General features: G+C 38.9%; 2 protein-coding genes across 2 annotated transcripts; one reads left to right on the top strand and one right to left on the bottom strand.

Annotated features, from left to right (window-relative positions):
* Window positions 1-687: 687 nt before the first annotated feature.
* Window positions 688-13570, bottom strand: LOC141899002 (uncharacterized). Its single transcript, XM_074785151.1, has 18 exons — window positions 13436-13570; window positions 12456-12672; window positions 11994-12137; window positions 9929-10103; window positions 9386-9580; window positions 8866-9013; window positions 8678-8768; window positions 7282-7439; window positions 6170-6602; window positions 5578-5724; window positions 5282-5425; window positions 4455-4621; window positions 4150-4241; window positions 3582-3754; window positions 2741-3368; window positions 2100-2638; window positions 1416-1516; window positions 688-928 (listed from the first exon to the last, which is right to left on the bottom strand). The coding sequence occupies exons 1-18, from the start codon at window positions 13568-13570 to the stop codon at window positions 797-799; spliced, it is 3819 nt and encodes a 1272-aa protein (XP_074641252.1). The 3' UTR covers window positions 688-796.
* Window positions 13571-17813: 4243 nt separating this feature from the next.
* On the top strand, window positions 17814-18795 carry LOC141899001 (uncharacterized). Its single transcript, XM_074785150.1, has 3 exons — window positions 17814-17937; window positions 18047-18215; window positions 18534-18795. The coding sequence occupies exons 1-3, from the start codon at window positions 17814-17816 to the stop codon at window positions 18793-18795; spliced, it is 555 nt and encodes a 184-aa protein (XP_074641251.1).

Below are 18795 nucleotides of genomic sequence, written 5' to 3'. Positions count from 1 at the left end.
GAGAAACCAGAACTGGCCCGATAAACGCATGGTACCGAGTCCGTCAAATGGTGGCAATCTTTTATAGTTGCACAATAAATTATTGCAAAATTTTAAGGATTTGCTGATTTTCTAGTCGGTTTTTGTCATAACAAGTGCCTTCGTGATGTCCGGGGCCTGTTTCGCAGAACGACTTAATGGAGTAGTGACTTAGTGGAGGTTCGTCGTGGGGGAGCCACATACGAGGTGGATGTGTGGCGGTTCCCACATGAACTCTCTAATTATCAAATTTCTATTAATTGCATTATTGAATCATACAGTTACCATGACAATGGGTACAGCTCTCAACCTCTGACCGATCAAGGTGTTTCCGTATTTATGTACTTTGACCTAGTTTTTGTGTGATTTCTATATGCATCTATATTGTATTTTACGTAACTCCTTCGGGGGCAATAAATGTCAGTGGGTCTCGGGCGCCTGGCCTTATCGCCACATATCTGTTTTTGCCTCAGTCTCTGGTTGCGTAAATACTTCTACTAGTCGCGATGTCTCGCGTAGGCTTACGCGAAGCTTTAATGATAAAACCCGTGGTTGCGGTCATAATAAACCTGGGTGTACAAAATACTGGCGCCCATACATCGTTATATGAAGTTGCTTTTGAAAATTGTTGCATCATTCTTTATTATGAAACTGATAATGTACATAGAATATTTACAATACAGCGTTAACACGGTTCTAAAATACGCAATACAATACCAATTAAACTACTAAAGATTGGACGAATTTTTGTAGAATAGAAGGAATGTTCTAACTTCAGCTAATTCATCAAGATTAGTTGCATCACTTCACCGTTGCCACTGTTATACGCTTTCCGTATCGTTTCCACCACTTCGTTGTGACTAAGGCCATCGATTGTTTCTTGGTCAACACGCAAGATCTGCATTCCTGACTGAAATTGGAAAGTACAATTTGAGACTGTAGACCCTTCCATAGTAATTAACGACATATATACGTAATATACGTGTATATACAAATATTTTCTATGCCCAAAATTGATTTTTCTTAAAACGCAATATTAACTGAATCGACCGTTGACGCCTTCATATTTGATTCACTGTTTCACTCGCTATGGTTGCTGAAAATCAACTATGCTTGAACTATGACAAAAGTAACTGGACTATCGTCTCTCGGGGTGGATTTGATTCGATGCGCCATTTTCATGCGTATGTGGATTTTCTTACCGTAGCATTGTTAGATAAACGACTATGCGACAACTCGTATAGAAGTACAATGTAGTACGTTTATTTCAAAGCTACTCAAAAAATGCAATCATAGTTCTTAATTCTTTTTTTTTCAAAACTACAAGTTCTTACAGCTGTTCCTCGAGATATCAGTCTGTCAATTCTAGCGATAGGGATAAGTATATCGCATTATACCTTCACTCTTGGATCTTGACTGACGGCTCCATGAGGAAACACATTCTCAATACGGGCTTCAGGTTGAGTGGCGCTGTCGGCACCTCCCGATATGCTGATACCTGTATTACATGAAAATAGTTTCGAACCTCCGATCTATATTTCACGAAATATCAACCCGGCAACCCCATGCATACATTTCCGTCTCGATACATAAATACGTAATTGCATATATTCTACTTAAGGTTCAGAAATCTCCTGAGCTCTGAATGGTTATTTTCGAGCCGGCCCATAAAAATCATATTTTGCATAAAGACCGATGTGTCAATTCCAGATTGTGGAATTGGGGTCGGTATTATGGATTGATATCAACATTGAACTGGGGAGTTAACTCAGAGATGGTTATTGTAACTACATATAAAAAGTGTTGGGGTCGGTTTTATGGATTGATAACAACATTGAACTGGGGAGTTAACTCAGGGATGGTTATTGTAACTACATGTAAAAAGTGTTGGGATCCGTTTTATGGATGATATCAACATTGAACCAGGGAGTTAACTCAGGGATGGCTATTGTAACTACATTTAAAAAGTGTTGGGGTCGGTATTATGGATTGATATCAACATTGAACTGGGGAGTTAACTCAGGGATGGTTATTGTAACCACAAGTGTTCCGTGAAATGTTTTCAGTAACTTATCTCTTACCTAATGATGGTTTGCCTTTAGGAACACCGACGACGATGTAGTCGTCCCCCAGAATGGCATTATTTGCATCGGTAGGCTTGGCAAAGTTCGATAGTTCTTGAGATACTTCTGAAGCTACGGGCGGAGGTGAGGATGGTGGCGGCGGAGCATGAAATACTGGTGGTTTTGCGTGACTATTTCCTAGATCCGAATTTCTTACAGCTGGCGGAGGAGGCGGAGGAGGCGGAGGAGGCGGAGGTGGTGCATTGTTACGAATCTCTAATGCCGCGGCGTTCGAAGGTGGGCTACTCGCTTCCCCCGAACTGTTTTCGGCGTCGGAACCATCCGGCCTTGTTCTAGCCGTACCGACACTGGTATCTATATCGGTACCTGTACCAGAATCATCTATGTCATCGAATGATTCGTTTTTATCCGTAGCCCATTCGACCTCGGCGTCTTCGTTCACATGAGAATCATCTCTAACATAGTTCTGTTCGTCTATCACGCTATCACTTCCCCAGTTGATAATTTTCTTATTGCCACTCTCACCGGGATCTCGCCTGGAAGTTGACAAAACGATTCGTTGCAAATAGCGCTGGCCGTTTAAAGCACCAACAAACTACTGACTTAATTCATTACCCATCGTACGTATCTATACTTACAAAATACCCTTTTTCGGAGTGAAAGGCGGTGTAGGAGTTTCCAACAATCTTGTCCCACCTCCATCTCTGTCTGCTGCGTTTATCCGTTCTGATTTTGCTAAGTTTATCTGATCTAGTTTTTCACGAACGTTCTCAATCGTTTCGTACACGTTCGACGTTTCGTCTACCGATGGGACTCCCGTTCCAGCGCTTGCTTCAATTCGGAACTCGCATATTGGTTTGGTATTTGCGATTATTTGGGTCGGTCTCAATGTACTTATCGATTCATTGTTGTCCTCGTGACAATGCAATGGATCTGTACGTTGATTTTTCTTCGTTATTTCATTCAAAATCCCTTCTTTCATCCTGTCCTTTTTAACGACGGCATAAATAGGTTCACTTATCATGTCTTTAGTAACTTTTTTAACGTCTTTGCCTTTCTTCGGCTTTTTGTGTACGGCGTCGAGGGCAATCGGAAAATCTGCATCTTCTGCATATAGATTCCGGAACGGTTTACGCTCCATATTTTCGGCGATTTCTCTGCGAAGATCTGCCAGGCGTTCGCGTTGGACACGTTCGATTTTTTCCTTCTTCTTTCGATGTTCCTCATATTCCTGCTGTGTTTTCAGGTGAAAATTACCTCTGTGGTCTAAAAGTAGAAAAAAAACTTACAATTGAGATAAGCGAATAGGTAATAATTTACGCTAATCATATCGATCCACATATCAAGTAATTTGTCGTTTGTTTTAAGCCATGATTCGACAGATTTGGGCAATCAATTTCATATTTCAGTGTAGTTTACAAAAAAACCTGTCCCAACGTATGATCTAGATAGTGGTCATGAAAAGATGGTGGTGCTTACCGGGTATCGGTGCCATTAACGTTTTTTTCGGTGGCCCCAAGTCTGCTTTGCCGCGGTGTATTACGACAGGGCTTCCCGTCTGGATTCGAGTCGCAAGCTCTTCGTAAGCCTCGAGTTCTTGTCGCGAAACCATGCTGTCGAATCTTCCAAGATCTACCGATGAAATTGTGTCCCTGAAATAAACACCTTCAGTGAGTAAGTCGTTCGGTCCTAGCCAAGAAACAGCTAGTATCCGATCGCGTCTCAAGGGAATTAAATTTTAGTAAAGATTAACAAGTGATTGAGTTTTTATTTTCATCTTTAAACGACCAAATCGCCATCAAATAATTGTTCATTGGCTATAATAGATGTTGATGAAAGTACGGATTAGATTCCACTCTGTAAATGATGTTATTGTGCCGTTTTGTACAGAAAAATTATACATTCTACACACAAAAACCTGCCCGAAATGGTACATCGCTGAAGCGGTATCTGCGATGATAGGTGGCAAACAGTTTCATTATTATGTGCGTATCTAATTCTTAGAAAAGCTCTAACGTTGTCCATGTAATCCTCAATGAAATTATACCTTATTTCCCGCAGAAGTAACATTTTCTCCGGACGATCGAGAATCGCCAACAATGGCGTTACTAAGGCTTCGATGTCGTGTTCCCTCTGATACTGGAAAGCAAACAAAAAATATTATGCAACCAACTGAAAATTTGCGATTACGGAATTCATTGTTCCCCCTGTATTCTCCAAAATGAAAACCTCATGCTAATAGTTACGGTAAATGTAAAAAATGAAGTTGACAAAAAATGAATATTGGTTTCCGTGATATCGACCGACTGTACTTATAAACTTCAGCACATAAAATCTTAAAATCATATTCACCCTATGCAAATGGCGATCAACCGCGTTAGCCTCGTCTGAATTCAGTAACTTTTTCGCTAGCTGCGAAACCATTGCTGTTGTGACGCCAGAATTCTTTCGCTCAATCATCTGGTTTTCTGTATACGTCATATGGCCCTTTGTCCGTCTCACTGCGCGCAACGTGCCCTCTGACAAAAACATTAAAACGATAAGCACTTCGAAGCAATTATGCATACACGATTAGCTATTTTTTATACTTGCGATGATGTCCAAAATTAAAAGCGTTCTTAGATCCGACAGGACTTCGGATTTTAAGGCTATCATAATTGCCGCATCAAACTTGTCGCTAGTAATACTATTAACAGGCTTACACCACGCACATCATTTATGAAACTCAATCATAGCATAACACGAAAAAATCGAGAATTACCATTAGATAAAAGGTCTTTAATGTACGTATGGATAGGATTTCGCAGGGTGATAAGTAACTATAATATTTAAGAAAGTGAATATTCTAAAATGAGTTAGGTTTTATTTACTAAAGGACGTCTATTGTAAAAAAATCCTATCACACTTAAACCGGTACAAAAACAATAAACCCGAAAAAAAAATGCAGAGCTAAAAGCTGGCTGTGGGGAAAATTCTCATTAAAGGGCAATATCTTCGAAATAACAACGACTTTAATGTTTACTGGCGAATACCTAAACCATTTGGACCTTCCATCCGGCCATAATTTTTGTTAATCGCAGATCAACTGATAGCTTTGGTACTTTCCATACTTAACAGCCACCACCGCTACCAAGTTCACCGTCACCATGGCGAGCAGTAATGTCAGCAGTGACTGTTACCTGAATATCGTCGGGAATACCGTCTTTTACCTCCACTGCTTTCTGTGCTCGTCGATTTACGGGATTTACCGTCGTCTACTGGATCTTTATTCTTCCGTTTTATGCTGAATCCACTTAGTTTACTTTTAGATTTAGACTTGCCATCTAAAGAGCGTATAACAAACGTATTTTGAGGAATAAGCAATATGGGAGTTTTAAGTTACCAGCAGGCGCCATTTCGAGGCGGGCCCTAGGATGGATGCAAAATTCGTAGTGTATGTAAACGTCAAGATTTTACTCCACGTCTATATATTTACCGCTTGATTTCTCCTTTTGCATAAATGACATTTTCTTAAGAACAGCCTCTCTAAACGTTCGGATGCGTTTTATTTTTTTCTGTCCATCCGTAGAACATTCGGGAACAGGTTTGTTGTTGTTCGCTTCGTCTGTTATATGAGGCCAATCTATTGTTAATTCGGGAAAGCAATCTAATTAAATGCCTGTACGATCTAATCTTATACCTAGATTCGTCCATTTCCATCTTACGTGCCAAGCTTCATCCTGTGGCGACATCGTTTCTTATGTATTTTGCAATTTTTATCTTCCGTATGAATGACTGATATGTGTCCTGCACCACTCACCGGATCATCGGGGTTAGGGTTGCGTGGATTTTGTACCCATTACCATGGCAATGTGACGATTACATCGGCCGACGAAATCGCCCAACTCAGTCGCCGGTGATTTTATGATCGATTTGATCGCCGACAGACCCGGACACAAGACGAAATCGGCCGACGAAATCGCCCAGTGTGCCCTCGGCTTAAGGCACATTAGAATTGGAAGTAGACGAATTTAGGAAATTTGATTTATACAAAAATTTGACCACATATTTCATTATTGTGCTTATACCTGTTGTGGGCATGTGTTCGACTTTTCTTGTTGCTACTTGAGGAATTATTTCACGTTCAGTGACAGATTGCTGATCAGAGCTCCTAGATGGAGAAGATTGTTGTGAGACATTGGTTGATTGCTCCACAGGAAACCAGCATGGTTCAGGCTCAGAAAGCTTGACCGGAAAAGGCATTTGTTCTGGTAAGCTATTCTCTAGAAGGGATTTTTTCTTCGCAGCGAACTCCGGTACGATTACCGACTCTTCAACCACATCATCCTCCAATTGTATAAATCTTTCTTCGGCATCCGAATCGTAATTGTACTGGATATCCTCTCCAGGTATGATAACCTTAGAGTTGATCATTGGGCTTCTGTCACCGTTGTTATTGACGTTGTTGGCTTTTGGTAAAAGTTGTTCTTTAAGAGCTATGGTTTCTTCCATATGGTCCACCTGTAACATACAGTTCTGTGCTTTCTCACATATCAAAAAATCAACACATTTCAATTCAACTGACTGCCGGCCTGATTTACTACCTGAAGGGTGTTCCCGGCCAACAGCCAATACGATCTGGTGGATAAGTTACTTGATTTTACGTGACGCGTGTGATAAAACACCTTGAAAGTATGCGTCGAACCAAAAAAATATTTGATTCATCCGACTTCTTCGTAAACGGAGACTGGGCCGACCAATGAACCCGCAAAATATGGGAACAGTTCGCACCGGTCATTGTTCTTGCCTATCAATAGATCCCCACAATCCAATGTGTTCTTTGGCATTTAATCGCTAGGAAATGAACAGTGGTTCATTTCGTGGAGAAATTGGACTTCGGAGTACTAACGGGATGACTCCCTATAGATTTAGCAGTAACTGAAACTGTTGTGCTACTATCAAAATACAATATTCAATATCGTCGTTCGTCTCTATGTGACGGCATAGAAAGCAGATATCGAATATTGCTTTCGATAGTTTGATACATAGAATTATTTCTTCGATAGATAATAATCTCGTCGACGTGAATCTGGGCATGTATTATAACAATCTCTAATATTGGCAACGTTATGAAAGTATCATCAGTAATTATATACAATCATCAGATGCATATTACATTCTACATTTAAAAAGTCGATACCTTTTCTGCCTGGAATGCGGAGATCTGTGCGCTGTCCACCTGATGGTTGTTGACCTGCGTGGTAAATTCGATCCTGCTTTCTCGCGGAAACTGCTGCCCGAAGAACGTCTCATCGACGTGAATCGTCGCACTCGTCGTTATTGTTGATGAATCGGATTCTGAAAAATATACGTATATTGCCAGACCTGCAGCCAGTCAGCTCATGTGCCCTCTTCACTAAACTAGAAGCCCATACACCTTCAATGGGGTTACCATTAGAACAGGGAATGCTTTTTGGACAGAATACAAAGCATTTGGTGCTCTGTGGCGTGATAGGCTAAGGCTATCTAGACTAGGCTACCGTCGCGCATCTTCCATTGATTTCTACGCACTATTTGCGTTTACTTGTGATTGAAACTGTTATACGATCATCTGAGCCGACAAAATCACCAGATTCCGCTTCAATGTCACATGGCAACAAAATGGATTTACACTTTTTAACTTTTGTTCCGTAAATTCGATAAAAACTATTCATTTCGTCCGTGAAAGATTGCAAAAGGAGATACAGTTAAATTGACTGCGGATGTCAATGCACCTCTAATCGACGATAAGTAAAGATCACACGGCTAAGCTACGGTAGGTATAACGAAAAGTGTACAACGGGCTTCGTAGCTTTTAGACCTATTCCGATTTATTAAGCCTTTTGCGTCTTCGAGATAGGGCTGAGCTGCGTAGTCATGTGACAGCAAGGTACACCAGTTTCATTCTGGTAAATGCAAATTATGACTTATATCAACTATATTTGTAAATTAAATTTGTTGCACGAATACTCAAAAAACGTGGCTTGTTCACGAAAGAAACTACTTCTTGGTTACGGGTTGTCAGTCAATTAGCCCATGATACAATGGAATCCAACAATCATTAGAACGTGAATTAAAAATTTTTTAATTTTTACATAGATGAATGATATTTCGTTTTTTATAATATATCTACGAGCAATTGATTGCTCGTAGGTTATATGGAAACTGGTTTATCTTTCTTCGGTATTAATGTCTTTACTGTATTCCATTACTCTAACAGGCCGAAGTGTGGTGTCAATAAAACTTCACATCTCAATGTTTTCTTTTTTTGCGGGATTTCATTCTAATATTGTTTTTCTTTGGCAGCCTAACAATTTACATAACGTAACTATCGGTCGTCCCCATCACCTTTTAGGCGTACACTATTACTATTAGATTAGGTATACAATTCTGAATTAAGTTATAAAACCTCTTTCGTGTTTTTTACGAAATAGCCGACGCCTCTTCTTAGGTTCTGACAGCATTGAATATAATAGATTTCACAACCGATAAAATATATAATAAATTGTTTAGAAAAAATTTACTCGTTTTTTTGAAAATTTTTAGATCGTACGTACTGTTTTCACGAGCTTGTTTCAACTTCGACGAATTATTTAACCAGCTAAAATGTGCGTATATTTCTTTGTACATCGGATAACGACCAACGTCCTACAAGATGGAGATATCCAATGGTTGGTTCACTGAGATGCCCATATAAATTTACGCTCTAGTTGATTAAACCGAAGTAGAACTGAAACAAAATTACCCGAACGGTCAGGACAAGTTGTTTTTGTGCCTTCAGAAAGTCGACAGCCTGCATGTGCGTTATTTTCTCGAAACTCTTTCCATTCACGTCTATTATTTGGTCACCTATTTTGATTCCTTTTTGCTCGGCCATTCCACCTCGGTCAACCCTTCAAAATAATTAGATAATACTCGAATATGTATATTGAATGATTTTCCTGCGAGCATACCTTCCTTTATTTTAAACTTATTTTAGTTATATTTGGAATCGTCTAAATATGAAAACCACTTTAATTTCATTAATTGCGTTAATGACCGCATGACAGTGCTCGCTTATCATTCAAAATATTTGCCTGGTACATTTATACTAGTCCTTAGTTCGTTCGTGAAGGTATGGACTTTTATGACCCACACATACATGAAAAATATCCCACCATTTCAATTCCCGTATTTGGAAAACCTATTCTCCCGTGTAACCTTTTAAACAAGTAGATGATTTATTTTCGGAAATTTTCGAGAGATGTAGTTAGTTCAATACATACTTCGACACGTATATGCCTAATGTATATTCATCTCCGCCACGAATATTGAAGCCCAAGTACTGGTCACTTCGGTCTATGGTCAAATTTACGCGTCTCTCCTTCATTCCGTTTAACATGGGCATGCCACTTGTGAACGACGACTCTACGTTATCGGGAAAGTTGCCTTCTATCATTCGCTTGTGAACCGTATCGTACCTAAATTCAGTCACCACCGTGAAAAAAATGATTAAATTAAGTGAAAGAAATTAAATTATCTAAGATAATAAATTTTGATCGAGGGATTATCGTAGGCTATCGGGATCTAACATCAGTTGCAAAGACACGATAAATGCAATTTCAAGTGTTAAGATACAATCATTAATCGATTCCTTTTTTTAATTAATTGATTATATCATCATTAAGTTTGAAAGGTCTTTCGATGAAGTTAATGGAATATTCTACGTATGATATCAAAATGATTTTCTAAATGAAATCTATGAGGACGTTATGGTTCGTAAATAATTTTTTCTTTTCGATTCAACTAAGAAATCATTTAGGATGTACCAGGATGTCTTTTCTCTGGCCATTCTGAACCTCGGAATCTTCCCAACACGTTTGATGGTAATTCGCAACTTATGGCTGGCGTTGAAGACTTTCACGGCGCTGCTCGATGCTATATTTCCGAAGCTTACGTCATTTACTTCAATGATGTTGTCACCGACTTCAATTCCAGCAGCGGCTGCATATAGAAAATGAAATATTATACAAAAGTTAGAATCAAAACGTGCCTAGTTGGATTCACGCCACAGTGATTGCACCGTTACAACGAATCGACGAGTTTGGGAGTCAGTGCGGGTCGATTTCACTCGGTATATTATATTTTTCTATTCACTCAAGAAAGAAGATAGCTGAGGACAAATAGACAAGCCGGACAACATCATTAGTGAAAGGAGTCACACACCTACTATTAGAAGAACTCCGTACCACAACAGTGGCAAGGATGTTAGTCACGCGACTCTTCGTAAGTCACGGCTCTTACAGTGGCCGAATTCAACAATGACCAGGAATAGGCGTAGAATAGGGGTTAACTGTTTTTTAATTTCCAATCCCGATTAATTTCCAATAGTATTGTGCATACACAAACACAAACTAGTGGTGGTGGTGCGCCTCACTTCATTATAAGTTTTTCATTCATTTTCAATCGCCATAGCCGAATGACAATATTTCAACTAATCGTTTATGATCGATTCACTGCATTATATTTCGCCATTCACTTTCAGGTCCACTTGATGGTAGTACACTTCGAGTGTCATTCAGATATCTACAGTCCTGTGGGCGGGTATTTTCTAGTGTTATATACAGATAACAACACTAAACGATCGTTTACAATTTGTATGAGGACGTCCATGTCAAATGTGTTAGAATCATTTGCCGTCGTGTTCGTTAAGTCTACTCATACTGCCTTGAGTTTGTCAGATAAACTTGATCAGTTAGGCTAATGGTTTGATAGAAGGCCTACTAATAATTCATGCCAAATAGTATGGCTTTTCACATTATCACAGGGTAACAATGATGTGACTTCGGTCCGATTTCCATTCTACACTATTACATAATCTATATAAGCAATCTACGAATGATTTTTTAATTCACGTTAAGTAAACGCTATTTCTATCAGTAACTAATGACTTCCGAAAGTATTTTTGATGTCTGATTTGTAATGGTCTATCCTCACAAACGAAAACATAATCTCCATGTATATGTCTAAAATCGTTTCGTCAGGAATATTCGGCCCCATCCCATTGGAAAAAGTCCCTTCCAGAATTAAACTGCTCGTAGCGATGGGGATTTTAGAATTACGAGATAAGGCTAAAAAGATACCCTGCTTATCGAAATTCTCAAGTCCAAAATTGACCCACCAACCCGATTTTTATTCCATTTTTCAATCATAAACGGTTAAGTCGAAAATGTCTATGAAAGATTTCTATCGCTTTTTTTCTATGTTTCGTCCATTATCTCACGGTTCAAAACGTTTTAGATGATACAGATCTCCGGCAAATTAATATCAAAGTTGTTTGAAAAAAAATGATAAAGAGACGTTCAATTTCTATTTGGTCTCCTAAAAAGGTTCTGCCGACGTTTTTTTTTTGTTCTGTGCATAGATATACAGAGTAATACGTAGTATAAGAAAAGAAGAAAAGAACGTGGTTCCTGTTTGAAGTGACATCTGGGCGTCTTTTGTTATATCACAAGCACACTGCGTCACATGCATTCTGTGGAAATTAGTAAGAGATATAGTGATTTATCATATCACAGTAACCTAGATAACGTTGAGATTCAAATCGAAGAATTTCATCCCGATGTTTCTTTAGCAAATGACTAATCGTTATCAATATTAGTCGGTTTATACGTTTGAATTGATAGAACAGTGTATATAGTTCAAGTTCTGTCGTGTTTATCACAATTTGTTGCAGACGCAGATTTTGTTTTAAACGCGTATTCGTACATGGCGCGAATAACATAATTTTGTGTTTAATAAATAACATAATTTTATATGTATTCGTACATGGCGCGTATAACATAATTCTATGTTTAGTGAATAAAATAATCTTATATGTATTTATAGGCCCACCTGCGACTGAATGCTGTATAACTTCGCTGACGAATATCCCAAGCCCGTGTTCGGAGCCGCCTCTTATACTGATGCCCAGGTCTTGTCCGGCTCTCTTGGATATAGTCAGCGTGCGAAATGTACCAATCTCATCTTGTATGGATTCTGCGATCGAAATAGACGTAAAACATATTCTTTTTATTCAAGAATGTTCTTTTTCCGACTTATGAACAGTTAAATGAATGGCAATATAACGATATCATTTGTATTCGATGTAAAACAGTCCCTTGATTGGAAAATTGTATACATTATTCAAATGTAATATCATAAAATAGTCATACACCAATGATCGAATTTTCCCCTGATATATATATATATATATATATATATATATATATATATATATATATATATATATATATATATATATATATATATATATATATATATATATATATATATATATACATGTTTTACTTTTACCTTCGTCCGAAGCCTCGTTGACGGCCGATACGCTTAATCGGTTGTCGCTTTCGGTCGGTAGATAGATGTCCATCGTGAGGGTCTTACTCGAGTAGGCGACTAAGTCGTCAAATCGAGCTAAATGCGATTGCGGTATCAGTGGTCGTATATCTTCGAGCAGTTCTTTCTTCTGCGGACTATCCAACGCCGAGTTGAGGCATCGCACCAGTACGTCAACCTGTAACTCAGCAATGCGAAAATGTGTACCGCGACGATATGCACGAGTTATATTGCGTTGTGCAGGCAAGCGGCGCTCTCAAAGAATCGATAGAAACCATCAGAAGCCGATGACGGCCAGATCATAATCGTAGAGCGAAATTAACTCAAATGCATAATTGAATGTATTTTATTTCTGCAACGGCCCGGTATAACTATGGAAGATTATGTACAAGCACCAACTTAGATGATCAAGTTACTAAGGTGTGCGGGTCCGAGGGAGGGGTGCACGTGCTCGCACACCTTATTTCTGCCGACGAAACAAATTTTTTTGTGAAGCATATAATAACTGTCAGAATGCATCGACACATACTATATAACCGTGCCGAGGGGGTTCGGGGTAGCGAACGAACCCCCCAGAATTGTCAAAGGCCTTTCAAAAAGTCAGCGTAAAAAATTTTGGTCAAGATTTTTCGAAATTTGGATACAAATCTCATGTTTTTTTTCAATGGAAATTGAAAATTATCGTTTCTCAAATGATTTATTCAGGTACCCGGCACTTCGTATCTAAGATCTGGCCTTTTACAACAGGAAAAGGCCCCCTTTCGTTATAAAAAGCGCCATTTTTCTTGAAATAGATCTGCCCCTATCAAAAAAGCTCAGCACGGGCTAGCAATCATTCCGAATATGTTCATGGCTTTTTTCGCCACAGTTAGCGAGGTGCATTTCCAATATTGAATTTTCATTCGAGGTCATCAATTTTTAGTCAAAAGAAGATGAATTACCTGTTTATGAGTCTGGTATTCCTTAAACACATTGTACAAGTAATGTTTTTCCTTAGAATCCAGTAGAGCCTCGGCGTGCTGATAAAAATCCTGCAGGTTTTTTCTGCGTTCACGAGCTTCAGCGACGTCCACCATATCGAAGGCGACTTATATTATGCGTTTGTATAAATGTAAATTAAGTAATATAAAGGAAACCAAGTAACTTAAATACATTTACAAACATAAATGATTGTCACCTAATTGCCATCGTTTTGCCATCAAATGCCACCTATACACGATGATATAAATGCTGTGTTGTCAAATGAGAAAATATTCTGTTTGATATGTGATTACAGCCCGTATAGAGCGATGTTTAGCTTGACGTGTATGAAATTTTTCGCACGTATAGCGCACGACCAATAAATACAAGCACCGAAGTATTGCTTATAGCAACTGTAACAACGCGAGCTGTCGATAAAGTTACCGAGGAAATTTCAAGCATTGCGTTATTAACTAAAACAGAAATCAATAAGAGCCAGGTAAATTGTCACTAGATGGCGTTCTATGATAGGCCCTATTCTAAGATACGTAAGAAGCACTTGATCGATGCATTCTATGTAAGCGTGTATTAGAATTACGGAAAGTAGATTTCTTTCGGAATGATGACAAGATTCAATATTTTACAGCTTGAAAATGTTATTTTAGGTACGCGCATGAAACAGCGTTCTAAAAAACAGGTTTGCGTAAATACTTTAATTTGGTATGAGACGTTCAATAGCGTTGGCCGCTGGAATTACGACGCGAGGCTTTCAATAATGTATCCAATGAATTTGAGAACGACATCAAATTCTACTACCTTAGTAGCTTTATAACTGGTTTCGCGTTGTATAATTGAAGAACTCACGTGTATATTATAAGAGCGGAAACTATTGCTTGCGTGATCAATACGGTGTCATGATACAAATAATAAGATTGCTAATGAGTACGCGGGATACTGAACTGGGCGCGCTTCATTACTGAACACCGTCAGAGATAGACGGACGATGCGATAGTCAACACGATGAGACGCATGAGACCAAACAGCGGTAAGTGAAGTTATTCTAAGGTCGGTAGACTGATGCTTTCCTCAGTTTGTATGGATAAGAAAATTCCACAATTCATATCTTGCCTATCATCATTTCTGTTAATCGGGATTTCGGAATTATCGTTTATCGATGAAGTGACTTTTAGATTTGAGGCTAAGCCACTAAAGGTTTATACGTGGAAGACACGATGCCCGCGTACAATGCATCTTTTGAATAGGTCTGGTTGCTTTATTTAAGTTCGGTATTCATAATTCCAGATGATAACAATACGCCGATTCAGATAATTAGCCTATAATGCCTACTCGAATGTATTTTTTGTATTTTGCCTATTGTATTTGTCTCAAAAGTTAGTATTATCAGGGCATGCTACGTACGGAACATGTATTTGAAATTTGATATAGCCCTACCGGGTATGGGAGAGAATTTCTTTCTCCCAAACATTGACGTTAAATCCATTTCTTCTTCTTCAATCGCCCGATTTTTGTTGCTTCTGCATAGAAATTACAATGGAAGCATTAGTCGATGGAATTAACATATGCACAAGATTACATATCTTACATATTACATATCTATATCTTATTCGGACAAAAGATCTTGCTTACCAGAAATAGCTCGTGAGATGTGCCCTATTCGTTTATTGGCAGCGTTGGCTTATTGATTAAACGGCTTTCTTATTATGTTCTCCATTGAAAATCGGTACTGTAGCATAAACTATATACAACTTTCATCCCGCAGTGTTCGAACATTATGTATACGCATCTATTCACCTAGAGGTGGATTTCAAGGACGAATAATTTCTTCGATTTATCAATTCATCACCAATAAGAAATGTTATTCTGTAAGGTTTTCGGTATAAAATCTGCTAGTATTTACTGTGATAATTTGAATCAACTCAATACGTTATCATTTAATCACCTGCTGTTGAAATCAATGGAATTGATTGTTCCGATCAACATAGCTACACAGTGTTTACTTATTGACAGTAGATTTGTGTGCTGTGTACTCGAAGTTGATATTAAATGAATCCACGATTGATGATATGTAAATTCATTGTTTTAACGTTCAGTAGACTGATTAATTATCAATCCAGGGGCCAGCGCAGGAAGACCCTGTTAGTGCTAACCGTGGTTAAAGTGTGGTTAGGGGTATTGGGTACAGGAAAACGCTTATATAGATGCCCATATTAGACCATGCGTCCAGATTTGTAGATACAGAATTAATAAGAATAAATGAATTTTGATGTTGTTTGTTTGTTTGTTTACATTACTTTACGTCGTACAGATCTCTATTTGTCTCATGACTAACCCTATTGAACATTTTGTGTTTCACCAGTTGGGTTAAATAGTTGGGTTAGATTGAACATAAGCTATTTTCAGAATATTCTACCAGTTCCATTTTATATTCAAATCTTATGTTAATGAGGGCTGGGACTATGTAGATCTAGCAAGTTATCACATAGTTACTGCTTGATCTAATAGATGGCGACGGCGTAACATCATACCAGCAGGCGTAATATTTTTTAATTTCACGACCAAAAACAAACTTTCGTTTTTGCGCCCGCGCAAAAACAAATATTTGTTTTTGCACCCGCGCAAAAGCACAAAAACAAACTTTTAGCGCGCAAAAACGGATTATTTCGTTTTTGCGCGATAAAAGTTTGTCTTTGTGCGATAATTTTCATTTTGCGCGGTCAAATTTGTTTTTGCACGTTTTCGTGGAGGACAAAAAAAAAATTGTTTCATGTCCCGAATCAGCCACCACTGAAAGGCCCTATCAAAGTATGCTTATGCGATATTAAATTTCTTTTATTTCATTTAAAGGATGATTCTATGGGTACTGTGCCAAGGAATGACTTCCTCTCAAGTGGGCCACACGGATAAATTTGATGGCTAAAAAGGACTCTAAAGGCAGAAAATCAGAGGAGATTTCTCGCTCGATGCAAAGTGAACATTACCTGGGCGAATTGAAAGCATCTCATTCTCAGAATGTGCCTCTTGTTCATCATCGACCTTCGTTATCGATGGATGGAGCCGGTAGCCGACACTGGGAGGACGTCTCGAAGTCTGAGGCTGGTGGCTTCGTTTTGATGAAGGCGAGGCAAACAAAATCCCTAGACCACCCGGATGAAACGAATCAGGCGCTAGTGGCTCCAGTCCTTGGCGAAAGATATAAAGTGCTGCCATCTACCCCTATATCTTCAAATTCTTCAAAGGTGAATATCATCATACAAGAATCGAATTGTTAAACAATTTGAATGAAACAGCTGTAGATAAATCCCAAAATGAAACGCGTTAATATGGGACTTCATGGGTACATCTATTAGTAGGCTGTGTGAGTGCCGTAATAAGTTCGTTCCATTCCATTACTTTATTTGATCATGAGTTCTATATCTATACTATATTTCCACCATATAATATACATGTATTATCCACCATCTTCGCCGACGATGGTTGTTTGAATCAGCTGAAATCATGTACCAGTACTAATCGATATACCTTGTAATTAGTGTCACTGCAACTACATACGGATAGCGTGTGAAATTTCAATACCGTTGACTGCACTGTCCATTATCTAATATAATACAATTGAAAATGCCAGTTTTATGGAAGATCCAAAATTACATAACTGGTAATAGTTTCGTCACCCGAAAATAGAGAACCAACAACCCTGACCTCGTGTTCTCACTGCCCTAAAATTCACAATTCATTAATACTTTTTATTTTTATATTAATTTCTCTTTCTTTTCTTTTTTTAAACGTAAAAACGTCCCTTTCTTTTTTTTCCATTCTTTTATCACACACAGCAGACTCCAGGGCACACAATCCTCCAGCCCACGCACAGCGGGCAACAGGACACAGTCCTACGAGGCACAAAGCCTCTAGTACAAAGCCTCAAGTCCACACACAGTAGACTCCGGGGCACGCAGCCCTAGACCCCGCTAACAGCAGGCAAACAGGACACACAGTACTCCAGTCCGCACACAGCAGGCTAACAGGACACACAGTCATGTTTATTTATAGTTCTTCTGTGAAATCTACCTCAGCGATTATACAACGAGCAATCTGATTGGTGCCGCGAGTTTTCGCGCGGCAAAGCTGCGCATATACCTGCGCACGCGATATACTGTGGCAGGGGTTCGTGCCGTGGCTGAGTGTAGCGATGCCATCAGGTTCGAATCCCTGCTGAGGGAGGATGGGTTGGACTAAACCATAGGATATATTTGATATTGGATGCAAGTTATGTGTCCATGTATCAATGAAACTCGTCACTCAGCTGTAAAAATCTATATCATCATTTTGTAGAGGAATCCAGAAATGACAGCTTTATCGCATGATATGAACATACCGGAAAGAATGTCGCCGCCGTATACCGCTCGGTCCAATCCAGAAACGCAGCTAGAATTACGACCCTTGAAGGTCGTCAAAAAGCCACCTGCGAGTAAATCTATGAATTTTAAAGTTTTATTCAATCTCATTCGATTCGGCTATACTCTGCTAGTTAAAATGTGTACATTTGATGTGTTGAATTATCTTTCGTTGTTTTCCAGCGGCGTCGATTTCTTTGCCACCAGTTCTCATGAATGACAGGATTGCGGCGTTGAAGATGGAGAAACAGAACGCAAATGTGCGGCCTCCAACGCCACCTTCCTGGGACTACAGCCCGAACAACGGGACGGCACCCCGACAAAAACGCCTCCGAACCAATACATTGTTGAGGTGAACCGACATTGATTTATCCTGATTTTTCGTATGTTTTGTCTCTTACAAAACGCACGAAGACGTTTTCATTTGATAAGGGTCAACGCGTATTTTCGGAATGTAATAATATATCAAGAGGAACTAACAAGCATTGAATATATCAAGAGGAACTAACAAGCATTGAATATATCAAGAGGAACTAACAAGCATTGACCAATCAATATTTGAATAAAGTGTTAATACATCCCGAACTGGTCGAAACATTTTAAGAAAATATACATTGAATGCGCTGCACTAAATACTTTTTCCAATGCAAATTATTACGTTGCTTTTCAGAAGAATTGGAAGATCAGATGAGAAGGACCTACGAGTCCTGGAAGAGGAACGTTCGGCCACGAGTTCGGCTGACCTGGCTTGTGAAAAACAAATGACGAAAAAAAGAAAGCAGAACATCAAAGGAGACACGTCAAAAATGGACGATAAATTAGATGTTTTACCACAAAATACGAACCAAAAACCACAAGACGCAAAGAAAAAGGGTTCTTTGTTGTCAATGCATCGCCATGAGCTTGACCGTAGTATGCAAAGACTGTTGTGA

The sequence above is a fragment of the Tubulanus polymorphus genome, chromosome 2 (genome assembly GCF_964204645.1).
Source record: "Tubulanus polymorphus chromosome 2, tnTubPoly1.2, whole genome shotgun sequence".
NCBI lineage: Eukaryota > Metazoa > Nemertea > Palaeonemertea > Tubulaniformes > Tubulanidae > Tubulanus > Tubulanus polymorphus.
This window is presented reverse-complemented; position numbering and strand designations above follow the sequence as displayed.

Excerpts from the sequence above, each read along its gene's own strand:
- LOC141899001 (XM_074785150.1), top strand. The coding sequence starts at position 17,814 with ATGACAGCTTTATCGCATGATATGAACATACCGGAAAGAATGTCGCCG. Across the intron at positions 17,938-18,046 it reads CGTCAAAAAGCCACCTGCGA|CGGCGTCGATTTCTTTGCCA; the intron begins GTAAATCTATGA and ends GTTGTTTTCCAG. Across the intron at positions 18,216-18,533 it reads CGAACCAATACATTGTTGAG|AAGAATTGGAAGATCAGATG; the intron begins GTGAACCGACAT and ends GTTGCTTTTCAG.
- LOC141899002 (XM_074785151.1), bottom strand. The coding sequence starts at position 13,570 with ATGGTGGACGTCGCTGAAGCTCGTGAACGCAGAAAAAACCTGCAGGAT. Across the intron at positions 9,581-9,928 it reads GCCAGAGAAAAGACATCCTG|GTACGATACGGTTCACAAGC; the intron begins GTACATCCTAAA and ends GACTGAATTTAG. Across the intron at positions 4,622-5,281 it reads GTATTCCCGACGATATTCAG|AGGGCACGTTGCGCGCAGTG; the intron begins GTAACAGTCACT and ends TGTTTTTGTCAG.